Genomic DNA, 19649 nt, shown 5'->3' on the forward strand with positions numbered 1-19649 from the left:
TCCAGGAATGGGGGCAAAGGAATCTATTTTGTAGAAGACAGATTGCCCAGCAACATAGTCTAAAACAATATTTTTCAAAGTATGCATCATGCTCAAATACTGGGTCATGGAATCAATTTAGTGTGACAAACTTATTTTTGAGTTATATTCAGTGTTAAAGTTAGAATAGGATAGAATATAGTAGAGTACATCATATGTATTTAGGCTAAATATTTTGTGTAATTTTTGTTTCAGTTATATGCACACATGACTGTAGTTGTAAAGTGTTGAGCTCTCAGTTGAAATATTTTGAAACATCTAAAAGAAACAGAGGCATGGAATAGATACTCAAATTTCATTGCTGGCGACAAACAGTGCTTATGTAGCTTCTACATACACATAGTTCAGTGCTAATAAGCAAAACTGGGATTATGGAATCATGCTAATACATACCCTACCTTTGAAGGTAAGGTTAGTGGGGAAAATAGCTTTGTATGTTTTGCTTTAGTTCAAATAGCTATGCTTCCTTTTTGTTAGGAAATATTTCTTATTTTGTTTGTTCTTGGTTTTGTCTTCCACTATTTACTTAGTTTGCTACCATTTTCTCTTTTGCCTAGGAGATTGCATCAACAGTTTGAAAGCTATAAGGAACAAGTGAGAAAAATAGGGGAAGAAGCACGGCGTTACCAGGGCGAGCACAAAGACGATGCTCCGACTTGTGGAATCTGTCATAAAACAAAGTTTGCTGATGGGTGCGGTCATCTCTGCTCCTATTGTCGCACTAAGTTCTGTGCGCGCTGCGGAGGCCGCGTGTCTCTACGGTCAAACAACGTGAGTATCCCATGAACATAAGGGGCGTTGTGAATGTGGATAAAAACTATTATGCCTTCCAAACATGAGAACACGTGCATCTTAGAAAGCAGACATGTGCATAAACATACACATTAAAATGAACCTCCCTCATTTTGTTCATGTCCTTAATAAGGTAGTGGAATACTGATGAAAATAATTCCTAAAAAGAACTTACTTTATCTTTGTTTCTTAATAAATGATTCCAATTCAAAACCAACAGATTACCTGTGAGAATTCATTTAGTTTTTGAAAAATGCAGCTAATGTAGATTTAATATTATCATCAATTATAAAACTCTTGAAAGTTATGACCAATTCTTTTACAAAAGTTAACTACTTTTGATTTCTGTAACATTAGTATTCACAATGAATGCATGTAAAATGCAAAATAATTGAATGTCATATATTAAGCAATGATTAGCCTCTATGAGAGTAAATTCAGATTTACTGACATGTTAAAGAAATATAGTGGCAAGCTTATCTCATGGAAATTATTTAGATATTTAAAGTCTATTGAGATTTGCACTTCTCATTTTCTTCTCTATAAGATATATTCTCACCTGATGATGTTTCCTTATTTGGCTTAAATAAGAGCTACTCCTGTTATGCCAGTACTTTAAATAAATGCAATTTTTGAAGCATTAAGATGCTAATATGATAGGAACCAATATTATTATTTACGAAATACTAGAGTGATTCTAATAAATATTTAGTTTAGAATACATTTTAATGTTATACTTTATCATATTCTCTAAAATAGTGCAGTATAATTATTTATAGGGAAATCTGAGTTTTCCTTGATAGAGATCTGAAGCTTAATGTAGAACAGTTACAAGTATGTAGCTAAAGAATTCTCAGTGTTCCTGTAAAGAATTTGTCATATTATCTAATCATTAATATATTATAATACAAAGTCATGTTTAAAACTAACACGAAATCTTTAAGCCCTCTTGATATTTCTCTAATTTGCACATTACAGTTAAATTTAAAACAAACCTCCCAATCAACATTATATTCTTTAGTAGTCTAGTTGAGTTATAAGTCAGATATTCTAAAATTTATTCCAGTGGACTTAAGACACTGAGTATGATCAATATATCTTTTTTTTTTCTTGAGACAGAGTCTCACTCTGTCACCCAGGCTGGAGTGCAGTGGCATTTGGCTCACTGCCATCTCCACCTCCTGGATTCAAGTGCTTCTCCCACCTCGGCCTCCCGAGTAGCTGGGATTACAGGTGCCTGCCACCATGCCTGGCTAATTTTTGTATTTTTAGTGGAGACGGGGTTTCACCATGTTGACCAGGCTGATCTCGAACTCCTGACCTCAGGTGATCCGCCCATCTCGGCCTCCCAAAGGGCTGGGATTACAGAAAGGGCTGGGATTACAGGTGTGAGCCGCTGCGCCTGGCCGATCAATATATCTTACACTTTAAGGTGAGACTGTTACTGCCTCTGTGGCTTTAGGAAAATAACTTCTCTGAACAGTTTCTTTACCTATGAAGACTGGATAGTAATATTTACCTTGTGTGGGTGTTATGAAAATTAAATAAAAATAATTAAAATCTAGGTCTTTATGATATGTATATTTAATCTTTCTTTAGGGTCCCATTCTTATGACTGTGTAAGCTTTCTTTTCCTCTCCTAATAGTGATTTGTTATGGGCAATCATCGTATGCCACCTTATAGGCTTTCTAAAATAAACTTGGATATTAAGGTTGTATCTGGCACATAGAAAGTGCATAAGATCTATTTGTTAACTTTCCCTTCTATAGTGCTCTTTAATACACTATTTTGGAAGAAATTCTTACAGGTAAAACTTGGAGACAACATCAAAATACTAAACAACCCATGTGGTAAGGACACTGTTCAGTCTGAAAAGATGCTGGCAGTGAACAATGAGGCGCAGATCAGCTGAGTGCTAGTGCTGGCTAAGCACCCACAACTGTTAAATGCTTTTAACTTCCCATTATAGGTTTGAGACATGCCAATAGCAATACAGTTAATGATTGATATATTAAAGTCATCAGGTCTTAAAAAGGAGAGGGTGTTTAAAGAAAATTGAGCTAGGAGTTACTTACGCTTTGGAGAGGATACTCAGGCCTAGTGTAGTTCATCTTTACTAAACCCATCCAACCTTGGAAAAAATATTTAAAGGAACAAAATAAAAGAAAGCACACATCTTAAGATATTTCATTTGAAGCACAAGACAAAAACATTGTATAAAGTTGTTTTTTTCTATGACATAAACATTGAAATGTGTATCACAAATAAATATTGCCTGTGGAATAATTTATAGCCAAAATAATTAACATATTTCTCTTCCCATTTTTATTTATTACAAACATTTCTCATTCTTTACATTTTCTCAAACTATGACTATCAATATTTTAACAATAATTTGACAAAATTATTCATACAATTTTATGCATTTTAATAAAATATTTTTCAATAATAGGTAGACTACATGTGGTAGTGAATTAACCTTCTTTATGAAGAATATTTTAAATCTAGATTTACTAATCCAAGTTTTAAAATATTAGGAAATTATTGTGCCTAACTCTTGTATCTAACATATAGCAGGACCCATAATGTTTGCATTTTCAATGAAGGATTGAACAATTACTATTTTTTAGGAAAAGTAAACATTTACTTTTCAAAATAGTTGTGCTTTAATACTTTGAAGAAACATAATTGTTTTCTTAAAACCAATTTATTAATACATGGCTCAATTTTGTTTTTCTTTTCTTTTTCTTCTTTCTCTACTCTGCTTCCTTGGATGCTTTCCCAAAGGAGGACAAAGTGGTTAGAATCCATACTTTCTTTTCTATCATTTGTTATTGTATTGTTGTGAACTTTATTAAGTGAATGTTGCACCTAGTGTTGTTAATAACTATATTTCACAAGAAATTATATACTAGGAAGAGCTCATTTCCAGTTCTCATGAAAAAAAAATGAACATTTAGGAGCATTACAGAGTTTGATATTAATAGATAAAGTCTGGATAGTTTGAGTTCATGATGACAGTGAAATTTTAATATAATTTATATCATTGCAAGCTCATTTATCTGCTTGACTCTGAGTTTTGATGATTATTCCAACTACTTTCAGAAACAATAAATTCTGATGGGCTCTACCTTTTTCAGCATGCAAAGGCAGGTGATTTGAAACTTTATTGCAGAAGGAATGGAAAACACTTAATAGAGGGAATGGATCAAATTCAAGTAAAGAGGCCAAAGTATAATTATTTTTCTATAGAACACAAGTAGCAGAGTTGTCATATTGAACCACATTTTGCCTTTTTCTTCTCTCCTATGAATATGAATAACTTGTTAGGAGAGTAGAAGGTCACTTTTAACTCTTATCAGCTGTAGAAACCACAGAGGCTCTTTGTGCCTGGGAAGATAGGCTCCAAGTAGAATGTTCAGTCAGCCTTTCCTTTGTATACACACTATACACCTTCATTTGGTGTAAATTACTATACACCTTCATTTGGTGTAAATTGTATACATACTATACACCTTCATTTGGTATAAATTACACCTTCATTTGGTGTAAATTGTATACATACTATACACCTTCATTTGGTGTAAACTTCCTCACAGCTCATTAATCTACCAATATGAGAATGAGACAACGAGTATTTCAGGTTCAATATATCAACTGAGCTGCCTTTGTTCAAAAATTTTAAAGCTTATATGATACACTGCAGTGCATAATTAGCAAGTATACCATTAAATTGAACATTAATCTGTGTTTCTAAATTTATGCTAGGATACGCTCATCGATTTTTTCTATGAAAAAGAAATAGAGTTGAAAAATTATATAGGATAATCTATTTTTGCTATTTGTTTTTGTCTGTACCATTGATTGTATGTGGGATAATTTTAGGGGATATTATTATAATGCCAGTTTCATCAATATTATTACTTTGGATGAGTTCACAGTCAAAACGTGGGTAAAGTTCCTTTAAAGAGTAAAAGTGTAAGTAAATAATGCTGGTGTTTAGGCAGATTTGGTGATAAAATTTAGACTGCTCTCCTGTAGGGCTGGCCAAACTCACTATCCCTTTGACAGCATTTCACATAATGGTAGGTTATTTGTGCTTATGATTATAGTGTAATGAGAATACAGGTGGGTTTTGTGGACTTAGACTAAAAATAGAGTGGAAAGACCTGTAAAATATAATCACTTTCAATTATTTTCTTCACTTTGGTTAGAATGTATGTATCTATCACTTTATTTTTAAGTACTCTGTCATAATTTCTTTAAACACCATTTTAGCCTATTGAAGGAGTTCAATGAATGGCCTTTCTAGCCAAGGGAAACTGAAGCCACATTTTGTCTTAGCCATGTTAAAGAGAATAACTGACTATTAAATGCAATACTTTATTGCCAGTTCTTTCCCTATTCCTCTGATCTATTTTATTTTTAGTAGAGAAATTATAATTTACATGTGCGTGGTGTTGGTATGGGTGGAAAGGGAAGAGAGAGAAGGGTAAATAAAACTTTTCTAAAAGTAATCTTCATCTTGATCAATATAATAATAATAAATTCTACTTGATCTGTTAAATTGGTGAAGAACTGTGATTAAAATAAAGGAGTATGTGATATGAAGTCCTAATAATAGCTAATTTATAAATGTTCCCTTTGTTAAGCCCAGCAAAAATATTTTCATATTTTCCATATCAGCAATATTTTATTTTTAAAACTTCATCCTCAGCCTAAATCATATCTAATAATAACTTGGAAGATTTTGTATTTACTTATAAAGAAAATTGCTGTCATAAAGAATGACTTTGTAATGGGCATATGTAATGGTTGATAAAAGAAAATTATGCTGTCAAGTGCACACTCTCATTGGCAAAATTATGATTATATTTTTTACTTCATTAAAAGCCCTCCTTGAAACCTAAATATATAGCAATACTGTAAAATTTCCCATAGCCAGTTTAAATTACTTTTGTTTTACTATTTGGTGGCAGAGGATTGAATTTAGATAGCTCTCTTGATAATATTTAACACTTTGCTGCTGCTAAGCCAACTGAATTGAATCCTGCAAGTTTAATTCCTTTGGGATTTCCCATAAATTTTCATCACTATTTTTTAGTAGGGACAATTGGTTGATGAATATAGCAACTAAAATGAACTTGCTATGTTTCTAGTTCATCTATATTTTCACAAAGCAAGTGTCAGGTTTTATAAGTTAAGATTATTCTACAATAAATGTTAGCATTACTCTGAAAAACAGAACCTTACTATTTTCTTATTCTTTCAACATATGAAAGCTGCATATACCTACCTTTTAAGTATCACATATAAAAAATAATTTTTTTATCAAAGTAATAACAAGACACTAAATTGACAAAGTTACAATTTTTCAACTAGTTTTTCGTAACTCTCTATTGATGTTTAAGACATCATACTAAATAATATGTTAGTAAATAAATATGCTTTTATAGAAAGACTTATAAAAGGTGGGAACTGGCTTGGATGGGACAGGATGTTGGCTTGAATAGTACAGTGCCGGCTGAATTTGAACCTGGCTGTATTATAAGGTGTTGTCTGTGGGATGGTTGATTCTTAATGGCTTAAAAAACATTACTCTCAAAAGACTCAACTCTTAAATACCAAAGTGATGATTTGTTTCTTTCTCTGGCTAGCATTAAAGGCAACCAAGAAAAATAACCATTTTAAAAATGATTTGCATGATTGCATTAAATATTTATTCTTATTATGAAAAGTCTTCTCAGAGTTATCCATATTTAGCTCATGGCATGATGAAGCATATGATCCTAATTTGCAACCTTCAATCTTTTGAAAAAGTGATTATAAGAGTTTGCCTGGACCCACTTTTATGTTTTCTTCTTTTCATCTGGATGTTTTGATAGATTTCTCTGACAAAAGTTCTCTTTGAAATTCTTCCCAGAAAAATAACATAGGTCTATACAGAAAGTTTATAAATATAGATAAATATATCAATAAGAAAAGTTTAGAATGTATCAAGAGAACTTTCATTTGGCAACTTGGCTGATTAGATTTCACAAGCTGTCTGGTTTTGCTGAGCTTACCCTAGAGAGGAATAAAACATCAAATTGCAGAAACTTTTATGGGAGATAATTCAGAAAGCTGTGAATTTTTTATGACAAATCTATTTTTGAAATTTGCTGGCCTGTTTTTGAGATTTGCTAGCCTGTTTTAACCTCTTGCATTCAGCCTTACTATTCTTTAAACTTCATATGATTATTGCATATTGCATATTATTGCATATCATCAAAGTTCTGGTTAGTCTTGGTTTTGTACCTTCCCGCATCATCTTTTAGTACAGTTATAAAATCTGTTTCAAGAAATTATAATTTTTCGAATCAGTATTAAATAAGGATTCATAGTAGGACTATGGGAGCTGCTCAAGGGTATAGAAAATTAGCCTTTTCTAGTATAAGGAAAGGGCTATGGTAGAAAGAGCTTCCAAAAAGTTAAGGACTATGGACAAAATTCTTGATATTTTTGTGAAGATACGTTGTCAAATCTTACGTTTATGTATCTAGGAGTGGAATTACTGGGTCACATGAAAACTATTTATCCTTTTGAGGAACTGCCAAACTTTCCCCAAGCAGCTGCATAGCAATAAATGGGGGTTTCAATTTCTCCACATTTTTGTCAATGTTTGTTATTGTCTTTTCGATTAGGAGCCATCATATTGCAAGGGAATGAAGTAGTATCTCATTGTGGTTATCATAAAACTTTTTTTAGCCAAAATTATCAAACTTGTTTGATATCTCCGATGATTCAGTTTGTGTGAACTTTTATTCATACATAAAAATGCTTCTAGGTTAGTAATTTCTTGAGAATGAATTTTTTAAGACATATTCAAAGTTTTAGAAGTTCAATTTTTTTCTTCTCTGGGGATTCTTTATTTCTCTAAATTAGAATTATATAGGTACTTATTAATCTGTATAAGTCAATCCAAACAGGAACTCTGAAATTTAAGATTACTTGGAATTTAATATCTGTCTGTCTGGACTAACTATCCCTAGGATGCAAAGTATGAGATTTTTATGACCAGTTGAAAAGACTGCTTTTTAAGCTCACAAAGAGAACTAGCAGTTTCAGTTTTACCTCTCAGCCATAGGTCCAAGATTAACAGAGAAACTTAAGTGCCTACTTTAAAAGGCTATTCTTTCATGGTGCGTAATATATTTTCTCTAGTGAGATTTCAGTAGCATTCAAACAGATGCACATAAATACTGACAACCAAATTTTCTGTCATCTGCCACCCAACTTTCAATATATGCCTCATACCTGCCATCCAACAGATTTCATGGACAGGGAGCTCCTGACCACTCAACAGCAGTTACCTATAATGGAGCTTCTGCACCATGGAGCTGGAAGTGGGGATAAGAAATGTTGGTAGCCGTTCCCTCTGGGACTGATACTGCAGTCTTTGAGAACTAGGGAGAGAGAGAGCCCATTCACTTGGCTGTACCTACCAAGAATAGAATTTTCATCTTGCTGAGCATGGAGCAGAGAAGAAAGGAAGTTGGTTGTGGCTCAAGTCTCTTGCTGTTCTTATAAAAATTTAGTAGAGTTTCTCTAATGGATGTTTCTACATTTGCTGTATACACTTCAGACAATTTTCAGATACTTTAAATGGCTGTTTTTTTAAAAAATAATTTTTATTAGTTATAGTTGTTTTGCTGGGGAGAAGGATCTGCAGAGGTCCTCACATTACCAGTCTGGAGCTACTCAAATAGACTCTTCATAGTTTTGTGTTAATTCATCCATTCACTTATTATTTATTGAGTTATTTATTTTTGAGACAGGGTCTCTATCACTCAGACTGGAGTGCAGTGGTGCAATCACAGCTCATGGCAACCTAAACCTCCCAGGCTCAAACCGTCTTTCCACCTCAGTCTCCTGAGCAGCTAGGACCACAGGTGTGCCTAGCTAATTAAAAAAAAAATTTTTTTTTAATTTTTGTAGTTATAGGGCCTTCCTATGTTGCCCATGCTGGTCTCGAACTCCTGGGCTTAAGTGATCCTCCTGCTTCGGCCTCCCAAAGTACTGGAATTACAAGTGTGAGCCACCACAGCAGCCTTTTTATTCATTTATTTATTCATTTGTTGGCTTACTGTCATCAGTAGTCTCTTTTATAATTATTTTTATTTCAAAATTACTATCTCATTCTTTTCAATAAATGCATTTTACATAGTAATTCATGCCAGGATGCTCTCTTCCTGTTCATTTTAATATAAAAGTTATTTGTATTCAAGAAAATTCAGTTGCATTTCATCACTAAGCTTACTTTTGTTTAACCAAGCAGCCACTAAAATTAATTATTATAATTAAGAGTAAATTCTATTCCTTGGGTTACATGAACTCATTCATTTATTCATTTATTCAGGGACTTTTAATTTAATTTTATTATGACTACATTAGGTTAAATAGTTAATATGCAATGCAGATAATAAACACTTTCTTTTGCAAGTTTATTATTTAATAAATTCAGCTTAAAATGTGTATCTATATGCATATGTATACGTATAGTATAACTATAATGCTATGTTGATGCATAATAATTTTATGAATGTTATATTAAAGAATAAATAGAATTCCCTCAGATTTCCCCTTAGTGTACAGGATGACAACTGTCTAGTAATTCAGCCAACACCCCACCAAACCTTTTAGTGCCAAAAGCATCTTGTGCCGATTTTCTTATAAGCCTCAAGTCTACTAGACCATGACTATTCCTCATATTCTATTTATTAAAGCAGTTTTGAAGATATTTTTTAAATTTTGGAAAATATGTTCTAAATTTATTAGTTTTGCAGTTACTTTAAAAACTTTAAAAATATGTTCTAAAGCTTGTAACCATAACTTGAAATTAGGTGTGTAGATCTTAAAAAGTCCTTGTTTTTATATATGGCCTTACTAAGGCATTTAACAAATACATTTATTCATTGGCCAATTTATTTTGTTTTTGTATGTATATATGCAATAGTTTTTTCATACGTAAGCTTCAACAGCAAATATTTTGTTTTCAGAAAGTAATCCTTTTGAATCACTTTATAATGGTGGCAAAATAATTTTGTGCATTTAATTTATGAACATCTTTGTTATAAAAGACTTAATTTTTATAAAAATCAATCAAGTTGTTTTTATTGACCAATAAAGTGCTGTTACAGCAAATTACATGGGAAAGAGTAGAAAACTAAATCTTTCAGGGAGAAAATAATATGCCTTGTGACTCTTCAACTACTTCTACGGAATTTGAAAATGTCTGTGTCTTTTAAACTACATAGAAACACAGAAAACCAACGATGTCAGTCACTGAGCCAATGTGCAATTATAATGTTTTTCAGTACAAGCTAAACCAGGAATGACAATCACAAGGAGAAGATGCACTTGACGGACAGTATCACAGAAGTTTCTAGGTAGGGCAGTAAGTCAAGCCTCAGATCAGTAGTTGGGATTTTTCTTGTTTTGTTTGTTGCTGTTTTTGTTAGTTTGTTTGTTTTGTTTTACTTTTAGGCATGGTTAAAACTTGTATTACTTTTTACAATTATTTTGTTAAATTATGTGTCAGACTAGTGTATGATTGTTCCCCATAAAAAATATATCTTCTGAAATCTATGTATTTTAGCTCTCTTTAAAATTTACTATTGCTAGAGATGCTTAAATTGTTATTAGATATCAAAGGACCTTTTGGGAGGACTCTTGTATATGAGATTTACGCATCAAATGTTGATTAACTTCACTTACCAGCTATCAATAACTACTAACTTCTCTTAGTATATCTTTCTCTTATATACTTTCATACCTATTTTCAGTTTCTCTCTTTGTTGAAGTACTTTTTGTCAAACTTTTTCCAATTGATGAAGAGCTGTCTATCAAAGGGTCAGAGCAACTCAAATGCCATCCACCATGCAGAGTGCTCCCTGAGTGTCCCAGCCAGAATTAGCTCTTTCTGCATCATTTACACTTCATCATTATCACAGATTCCATTTTGATGTGTGAGTTTCGGGCAGGTAAGGAAAGAATATATACACCCTTGAATACTCTGATGAGCACCTGGCTTGAAGAACAAATAAGAGAACATAAAATCCTGGGGGATAATAGAAATGAAACCCATCCAGGTGCGGTAGCTCACGCCTATAATCCCAGCACTTTGGGAGGCCACGGGGAGTGGATCACCTGAGGTCAGGAGTTCAAGACCAGCCTGGCCAACATGGCAAAACCCTGTTTCTACTAAAAATACAAAAATTAACCAGGCGTGGTGGCAGGTGCCTGTACTACCAGCTACTTGGGAGGCTGAGGTGGGAGGATTGCTTGAATCCAAGAGGTGGAGGTTGCAGTGAGCCAAGATCGCATCACTGTACTCTAGCCTGGGCAACAGAGTTAAGACTCCATCTCAAAAGAAAAAAAAAGAAAGAAAGAAAGAAAGAGAGAGAGAGAGGGGAGAGAGAGAGAGAGAGAGAGAGAGAGAGAGAAAGAGAGAAAGAAAGAAAAGAAGGAAAGAAAGAAAGAAAGAAAGAAAAAGAAAGAAAGAAAGAAAAGAAAGAAAGAAAGAAAGGAAGGAAGGAAATACTAAGTTAGGTGACAGTACTGTTTTGCTTCTTAAAATAGTTCAGTGGTGATGATGTGGTCAAAGGACAATTAAAAACAATGGAACTGGGTAGGGGCCAGTTAAGGGGTTATGAGAAGATATTTATACAAAATATACCAAATAAATTTCATATTTGTTGGGAAAATGCTAATTAAATGAGAAGAAATAAGTTCGTTTTAATTCTGACATATTATATGTGTATTAAATATTAATAGTGGTATCTGCAGTAAGTCATTCTTAGAAACTAATGTTTATTAGGCATGTCTTTCTCAAACACTAGATTGATCACAAGGCCTAATTCCTGTGACGTTTATATCAGAGATTCCACAGCAGCCTTAGCATTTGCTGGTATCAGCCCAATTCCATTGTTTTTTGTTTTTTGTTTGTTTGTTCTGTTTTGTTTTGTTTTATTGTGTTTTGTTTTTGAGACAGGGTCTCACTCTGTTGCCCAGGCTCTAGTGCAGTGCCATGATCAGGGCTCACTGCAGCCTTGACTTCCCTGGGCTCAGGCCATCATCCTACCTCACCCTTCTGTAACTGGGACTGAAGTGAAATCTCCTGTAGCTGGGACTGAGGTGGCTGAGGCCATCTTCTCTTCCTGCAGCTGGGACTACAGGTGCCTGCCACCATGCTTGGATAATTTTGTGTGCGTGTGTATGGAGACTGGGGTTTTACCATGTTGCCCAGGCTGGTTTGGAACTTGTGGGCTCAAGTGATCCTCCTGCCTCTGCCTCCCAAAGTAATAGGATTACAGTTGTGAGCCACTGGGCCCTGCCCAGTTCTATTGTTTTTAATTGTTACTCTTTGACTACATCATCACTATTTTAAGAAACAAAACATTTCTTTTTAAGAAACAAAACAATACTATCACCTAACTTACTATTTCATTTCTATTATCTACCAGGATCATATGTTCCCTTATTTTTTATTTAAAGATCTCTCTTTTCATGGAGATTGAGGAAACAAAAGACTATCCTCCTGCCCTCACTGTGGGTTAACTACAAGTACATGTATCTCTTTTTTCCCAATCTATATTTGATTCTATTTTTCCTCTAACTTTGAAACTTTAAAACTAAAGTTTCAGTTTTTAGTGAAGAGTAAAAGTTGTGATCCTAAGATGAATTAGTGGATATGGTGTATAAAAGGTAATAGGGAGTGTCTAAAATAAATTAAGAAATTGTATATTAGCACTTGTTGTGTTTCCACCTCAAAACTATTCTTTAAAAAGCAAAGTAATTTTGATGAGTCTGTTTTGGATGTCTTTAACGTTTCCTTGTATTCAAGATAAAAGAAAAAATTGTATAAAAACATGGATAATTGGCAGTGTCTTATTAAAGTTGCTTAGTTCTTTGTGTGCTCTTTTGATCTGCAGGCATGTCTTTCTTTAGCCTTGACCATTGTTTCTCACCTACCTACTTTGACCTCTCCTTTCTATTACCCAATGTATGTTGAATTTTCTGTACCTACCTTCTCATACTTTTTCTCATCATCTTCACCACCTTCCATTAGTAATATTTTTCAAAATCTCAAAGCTACTCTTATATGATTATTCATCCGGGTAAATTTGAATAATCTGAAAACAAAATTTTGTGATAGCAGGTTGTCCTCTTTTCATGGAAGAAATGTCTTCTCATAACCCCTTAAGAATATGAATTGCAGTTTTCTTTTTAATGTAATTTCCCCAAATTCTTGTAATACTGTATAATATGGCTGTCTCTTAGAGAAACATTTGCTCTGATTCCTCAGTAAAGTTCCACTTTTTCAAGTTTTCATCCATTGGTTTGTTTTTGGAATTTTATATTGATCTTCTTCTAAATTTTAGTTTTAGATAAAGAGGAGAGTTTTACTTTTCTATGAGTCCCATCTGTCCATTTCTTAAAAAGTCTGTGAAAGATGCAACGAGTAGGATGCCAGGCAGCAGGGAGTTCAGGGCAGGGTTTCTGGGAGAGGTCTCTCTCTGGGCCACTCCCACTCTAGCATTCCTAGTCTGCATTCCTTTGGTAGTGTCCTCAGTACTGTTCAGGGGATTCAGATTTCTTTCCCCACAATTGTCCCATGGATCATACTTGTCTCCAGCCTCTGGAGGTGCCTCTGAACTTCCAAGTATCTATAACAGAGTTCTAATTGTCCTAGTAAACAGTGAGGAGACCACCAAAGAGGCTTCAGCCTGGTAGTCAAATATATTAGCAGATGTTTAATAAGCATCTCAAATTTAACGTGTAAAAACCAATCCCTGCTTTAGCTCTCCAAACCAGCTTATTCCAGCCTTCTTCACTGCAGTAAATGACTAATACATTATTAAAGTTAACAAAACTAAAAACCTTGAAATCCTCCTGGCCTTTCCTCTCCCTGCATCCAGTTCATCAGGAATTTGGCTCTGTCTTCAAAATATATCCACAATGCAACCTCTTCTTACCACCTCCACTTTCGCCAAACTGGTCCAAGACACCATCTAGTCTGGTTTATTGCATTGAACCCCAATTGGCCTTTCCTCTTCAACACCTCATCCCCCACCCCACTCCCAAAGACAAATCTGAGCAAGAATAATTGTTTGAATGTGTAAACCAGACCATGCCATGTACATCTCTGCTCAGAACCCTCCAATAGCTTCCCATCTTATCCAAAATGAAAGCAAAGACCCTACAATTGTACTCAACACCCTGCATCATCTGTACTCCACACATACACACATCCTTTCCTGTCACTGTCCTACCTGCCTGCTACCTTCTGCTCACTGTATTCTTCCTGGCCCCAGTGCATACTAAACAAAGCCCTGCCTCAGGCTCCTAGCATAACTCTCTTTTCCTGGAACATTGTTTCCACTCCTCACTCCCAAACTCTCTTCAGGTCTGTGCTCAAACAATACCTTATCAAAGAGGCCCACTGTAATTACTCCATATAAAATCGTAGCCACAGCCCAACCATAGAACATCCTTTCTTTTTACCATGTTTGATTTTTCTCCACTGTACTTCACCCTGTGAAATATATATCTACCTCTTTCTTTGTTCACTGCCAGCTCTGTAGAAAAGGGGGACTTTAACTTTGCAGTATTCTCAGTGCCAACAAACTTGCCTGGCACAGGTAACCACTCTAAATATGTGATGAATGTTGAGAAGTAAGTGTTTGACTTCTGAGTTTGTGGAGTCAGCTTCATGTTACCAGGGCAAAGTATCACTTCTAAATTGGCACAATCCCTCTACCTTGAGAATCCCAACAGGCAAAGCCCTGCTGTACCTGGTATGCTATATTTGCCATGGAAAGGTAATGAAATAAATGAAATTTGCAGCCACAGGGCAGTGTGCAGAGTCATGGTATAGTTATTAAAGGCTTTTTCTGCCCTCACCCACTTCACCCCCCATCTATCCTTGCTCTAGGATCCTTGCTCTAGGATCCTTGCTGTAGTTTAGGGTTCTCTGGGGAAAATCTGTTTACTTCAAAGGCTTCCCTTTATCTGTCTTGGATCATGGATTGACCATTGTTTTACTAGGCTTGATTCTCATCTGTATGACTTCCAAAATTTTCTCAAGGTTTCTACTTTATTAATGATTTCCATCCTTGTGTCATGGAATATGTCTATATTTTATTCTTATTTTTATGCTTTTATAGCATTTGAAAGATTAGGAAATTGTGTTTTTGAACTGAAACTTTGTTGAGTAATTTTGATAAAGTTGAACTTTTGGAAAAATAATGAAAGGCCTTGAATAGAATAGTAGCCGTCTGCCAGTTGAATAACTTTTAGCTTTTATGTTGACATTCTACACGATTAATTTTTTAACTTTCTTTTGAATTCTAGAATAAGCAGCAAAAAAACAATTAAAAATTACTTTTTTGGTAAATATATTCAAATATTACTTTAGTACTTTTATTTTCTTTCTTATAAACCCCAAGTGTTTTTTCCTCTTTAATTCTTAATATTTGCAACTCTAACTGGGCTGATCACCCATCAGTGAAATTCAATGAGTTTGTATCCTAGTGACTGCAATGGGAAAATACACAGCAAAAATGCAAATGATATTGAAATATCAAAGAAAAACATAGGATTCTCAATTAGTGGTTAGTCCTATGCAATAAATGCTGTATGCAAGACACTTTTTAATCATTTCACTCCTTGCCCTAAAATACATAAAAAGACACCAATAATGTAACCTGTAGTATATTCATTTTTTAATAATGAGACTGTTTTATGAACTATAATTATGTCAAATATCGAATGAACATTAAGTAATTATTCTTTAATGCATCTCAAAATTATTTTAAAGAGAAAAAAGTTTCAAATGTAGAAACTCATTTTTGAACTGTAGCTACTTTGTCATTGGTGAAGTAAGATATTGTGGTGATTAGAGAAAATGAAGAAATTAGAATTTGACTTGACACAATGTAGTAAATGTAAGTAAGTCAAAAATATACTTTTATAATTTGTTTTTAAATTTGTGTATTATTTTAAATGTGTACAGAGTAGTTTCTAATATGCATTATTTCATGGAATTGTATTCACACTGGAGTCGTATTAGTTATTACAAGCAAAATTCTTTATAGGTATATAAGAAAAGTGAGGCCAGAGAAGTTTAGTGATTTTCTATACATCATAAAGTTGACAGCATGTGGTTGAAAATCCAGGGCATGTACCTCAGAGCTCCTGACTTTTAAAATAATATCATTTGATTAATTTATGTCAAGACAAATTATTGTTATAAAAATTTTATGCTGCTTATAACAGATTTTACAGGAAATATCAAATTTTTTTTGTTAATTCCTTTACTTTGCTGTTTGCTTGGGTGATATGAGCCATGCTTAATTTTCATGGTGCTTTTGCTCAGCCTTTATCGTACTGAAAGTATAGTAAGCACTCAGTGAACTTTGAATGAATGAGTGAATGAATGAATGGCACTTCTCTGTACCTTTTTTTCCTTAAGTTGTTTTGAAACTCCAGTGTTTAAAACTATAAAACATAATTTTGTATTTTAGGATATGTTTCCTAAAATAAAATCATTAGAACTGTACTTAGCTATTGTTGTGGAGCTGTCTTATCAAACCTATGATCTCTGGCTTTGCATTCTCTACTCTATTCAGATTTTATGGTATGAGAGGGATGTTTTGTCTTCTTCCTCACACAAAGTTCTAGAAGATACTTGAGTTGAGCAGAATAAAAAGAGGCTCCCACCAGCTCTTTTGTTTATCCACGTCCAAATATAAATTACCTACTGAAGGCTGCATATATGATAAGTGGAAACAGATAAATTTTATTGTTTTGGACCATTCACTCAAATCTTTTAAGTAATCCAATTTCTGTTTCATGAATGTTTCCTAATCTTAACACTTCTTGGTCAGTGATTTATTATTAATTTGAATATATTACTTAAATTCATACCTTTGATTGACATATGAGTAAGATTACAGACATTGAATTTTCTTAGACATACCTAAAATAGCACATTTTTAACAAAGAATAGTATTATTAGAAACTGATTTTATCCATTATTTTAATTCACTTTTTTATTAGAAAGAGCATCTATTGAGAATTCTGTGACCTAAATACATAATGTATATAGTATTTTTGCTATCCTTCGTATGTCGATCAAATGTACAGTGTCAAGTTGATGAATTTACAAAGCGATTAAATTTGTTACCTATATTTGAGATTGCCTTTATCTAGGTTTGTCAATGCTCTGTAAGAATTTCTTCCCACTTAGACTTTTGGTTAATGCATTAGAAAGTATTTGAGTAAATATAATTTTCTAAAATAATATTATTCCATAATAAGTTACTCTATGTTTTTGTGATTTTTAAGGGCTTTTGCTGGTGTTATTTTTGCTTTTTAATTTCAGGAAGCTAAAACTTTGTAACAAATTGTACTATGTGAATTGGATATAGCAAATAACTAATTTCCTACATCTCTCTCAACTGTAGGGTTAATATTATTTAATGTATGGTATGTATGCAAAAATCACAGCTCGAGGTTCATTCATATCCTTTATTTCTTTTTTCATATCTTTTGTTTCTTATATTAAGATGCTTTCATTTGAACCCAACTTTTTTTTGTTTGCATTCACAGAAACCTTCAAAAATATCTTTAAAATATTTCATTCTAAATTGTGTTACAGATATAATTGCACGTGTTTAAACATTTTAGAACTAGAGACTATGGCTAGCAGAAATAATTCTTACCGACAGAATATAAATATGTAATTACTATATATTTTTGTTTAGGAATAGTGTACATCTTTTCTATTCCTACTTAATGTATTTCTTGTGACATTGCTGAGATGACTACTGAGGCAGTCTGGACTAGAGTGAGAAGCACTGCAGTGAATGCTAGAGAATCTGAGTTTAGTCACAATCTAAACTGTCTTCTAAGGATACTGACTTGAAGTATCTCTGCCTCAACTTTTATACAGAAAAATAGGCAGTACCCAACACCAGTTCTCTTACTGTTTGGCTTAGACCATGGTGATCTTTATTAGGCTGGCAACAAGAGTCATCAAGATATGTAAGTACAGATGTTGGGGGAAGGGATGTTGTCACATCAGAAACTAATTCTGAGTGGGGGTCAAGGTGTACAAAAAGGAGATGAAAGAAAACTAGCCCAGAGACCATTGTCAGAATCCAATAAAAGTGGAAGTAGTCTGAAGACAGTTGTACTGTGTAGTGTTTCATATAAATGTAACACAGGATGCAGTTCCACAAATTTATACTCACATGATTTACTCTTTCAAATCCCCACTTACTTAAATTTAGGCAACTATTTAATCTTCTTAATTTCCCTACTTTATAGAGGTCTGCAAACTTTTTCTGTAAAGGATGAGAGAGTAAATATCTTAGGCTTTGGGAGCTTTACAGTCTCAGTTACAACTACTCACATTTGTGTTTATGCCTATATATAGCCATAGATAATACAAATAGATGTGGCCATGATCCAATAAATTTACATATGGAAACTGAAATTTTATGTGTCATAAAATATTAATTTTTAAATTTCTTCTCTCACCATTAAAATATAATAGCTATTAATTTGCAAAACATTACCATTGAAAATATCACCAATTGTGGAGGCAGACATTTTTGGACTAATATTTATTGAGCACATAATATTGTTACAGTGCTGTCAGTTGTAAGTGTGTGTGTATATCATAAATTCATGTGTTTTTATTTAATCATCATGACAACCTTATTAATATCTCCATGTGACAGATGAGAAAATTGAGTCACAGCACAATTGCTCCAGGTCATGTTTGATTTGCTCTATGCTTGTCTTGGAGAATTCTGTTCCTCATGTCTGGTCACTTTAAACTCTAAGCAAGTGCATACAAATCTTCTGAGGGGCTTGTTTAAAGGCAGATTTGTTGGTGTCACTCCCAGAAATTTTAATTCAGTAGGTTTGGAATGGGGCTAAAAATTCTGCATTTCTAATAATCTTTCTCTTAGTTCCTGGGCCATAGAAAATGGATGGCAGGCAGGATTTGGCCTGTTGGTCATAAGTTTCTGACCCCTCTTTAGTACAATAGCCCTCTCTTCTGATCAATACTGCCAATCAGTCCTAAGTGGAACAGAAGAAGCAGTAAGAATGTTCTGTAAGTATCTGTTAAGTCCATTTGTTCTCTGGTATAGTTTAAGTCTATTGTTTCTTTGTTGACTTTCTCTCTTGATGATCTGTCTAGTCCTGTCAGTGAAATATCAAAGCCTCTCACTATTATGGTTCTCATCAGCACATGTAACATTCTCCAAGATAGACCAAAACAAGCCTAAATAAATTTAAGAAAATTGAAATCATATCAAGTATCTTCTCAGACCACAGTGGAATAAAACTGGAAATCAACTATAAAAGGAACCCTCAAAACTATAGAAATACATGGAAATTAAATAATATACTCTTGAAAATTATTTTTAGGTTAACAATGAAATGAAGATGGAATTTAAAAATTCTTTGTAATGAATGGTAGTAGTAACACAACTTATCAAAACCTCTGGGATATGGCAAAAGCAATGTTAAGAGGAAAGTTTATAGCGTTAAATGCCTACATCAAAAAGTCTGAAATACCACAAATAGACAATCTAATGTCACATCTCAAGGAACTAGAGAAACAAGAATAAACTCAACCCAAACCTAACAGAAGAAAATAAATAACAAAGGTCAGAGCAAAACTAAATGAAATTGAAGTAAAATAATACAAAAGAGAAATGAAACTAAAAATCAGTTATTTAAAAAGATATACAAAATC

At 33.5% G+C, this 19649-nt stretch overlaps 1 protein-coding gene across 20 annotated transcripts in view; it reads left to right on the forward strand.

Annotated features, from left to right (window-relative positions):
- RIMS1 (regulating synaptic membrane exocytosis 1) overlaps window positions 1-19649 on the forward strand; it is a 515969-nt gene that overhangs the window by 207474 nt on the left and 288846 nt on the right. For all 20 annotated transcript variants that reach the window (XM_054491261.2, XM_054491259.2, XM_054491257.2 and 17 more), the window contains exons 3-4: window positions 597-810; window positions 3620-3631. In XM_054491261.2, coding sequence (XP_054347236.1) covers window positions 597-810; window positions 3620-3631 — 226 coding nt within the window. The remainder of the gene's footprint in view (window positions 1-596; window positions 811-3619; window positions 3632-19649) is intronic.

Source organism: Pongo pygmaeus, chromosome 5 (assembly GCF_028885625.2).
Source record: "Pongo pygmaeus isolate AG05252 chromosome 5, NHGRI_mPonPyg2-v2.0_pri, whole genome shotgun sequence".
In the NCBI taxonomy this organism is placed as follows: Eukaryota; Metazoa; Chordata; class Mammalia; order Primates; family Hominidae; genus Pongo; species Pongo pygmaeus.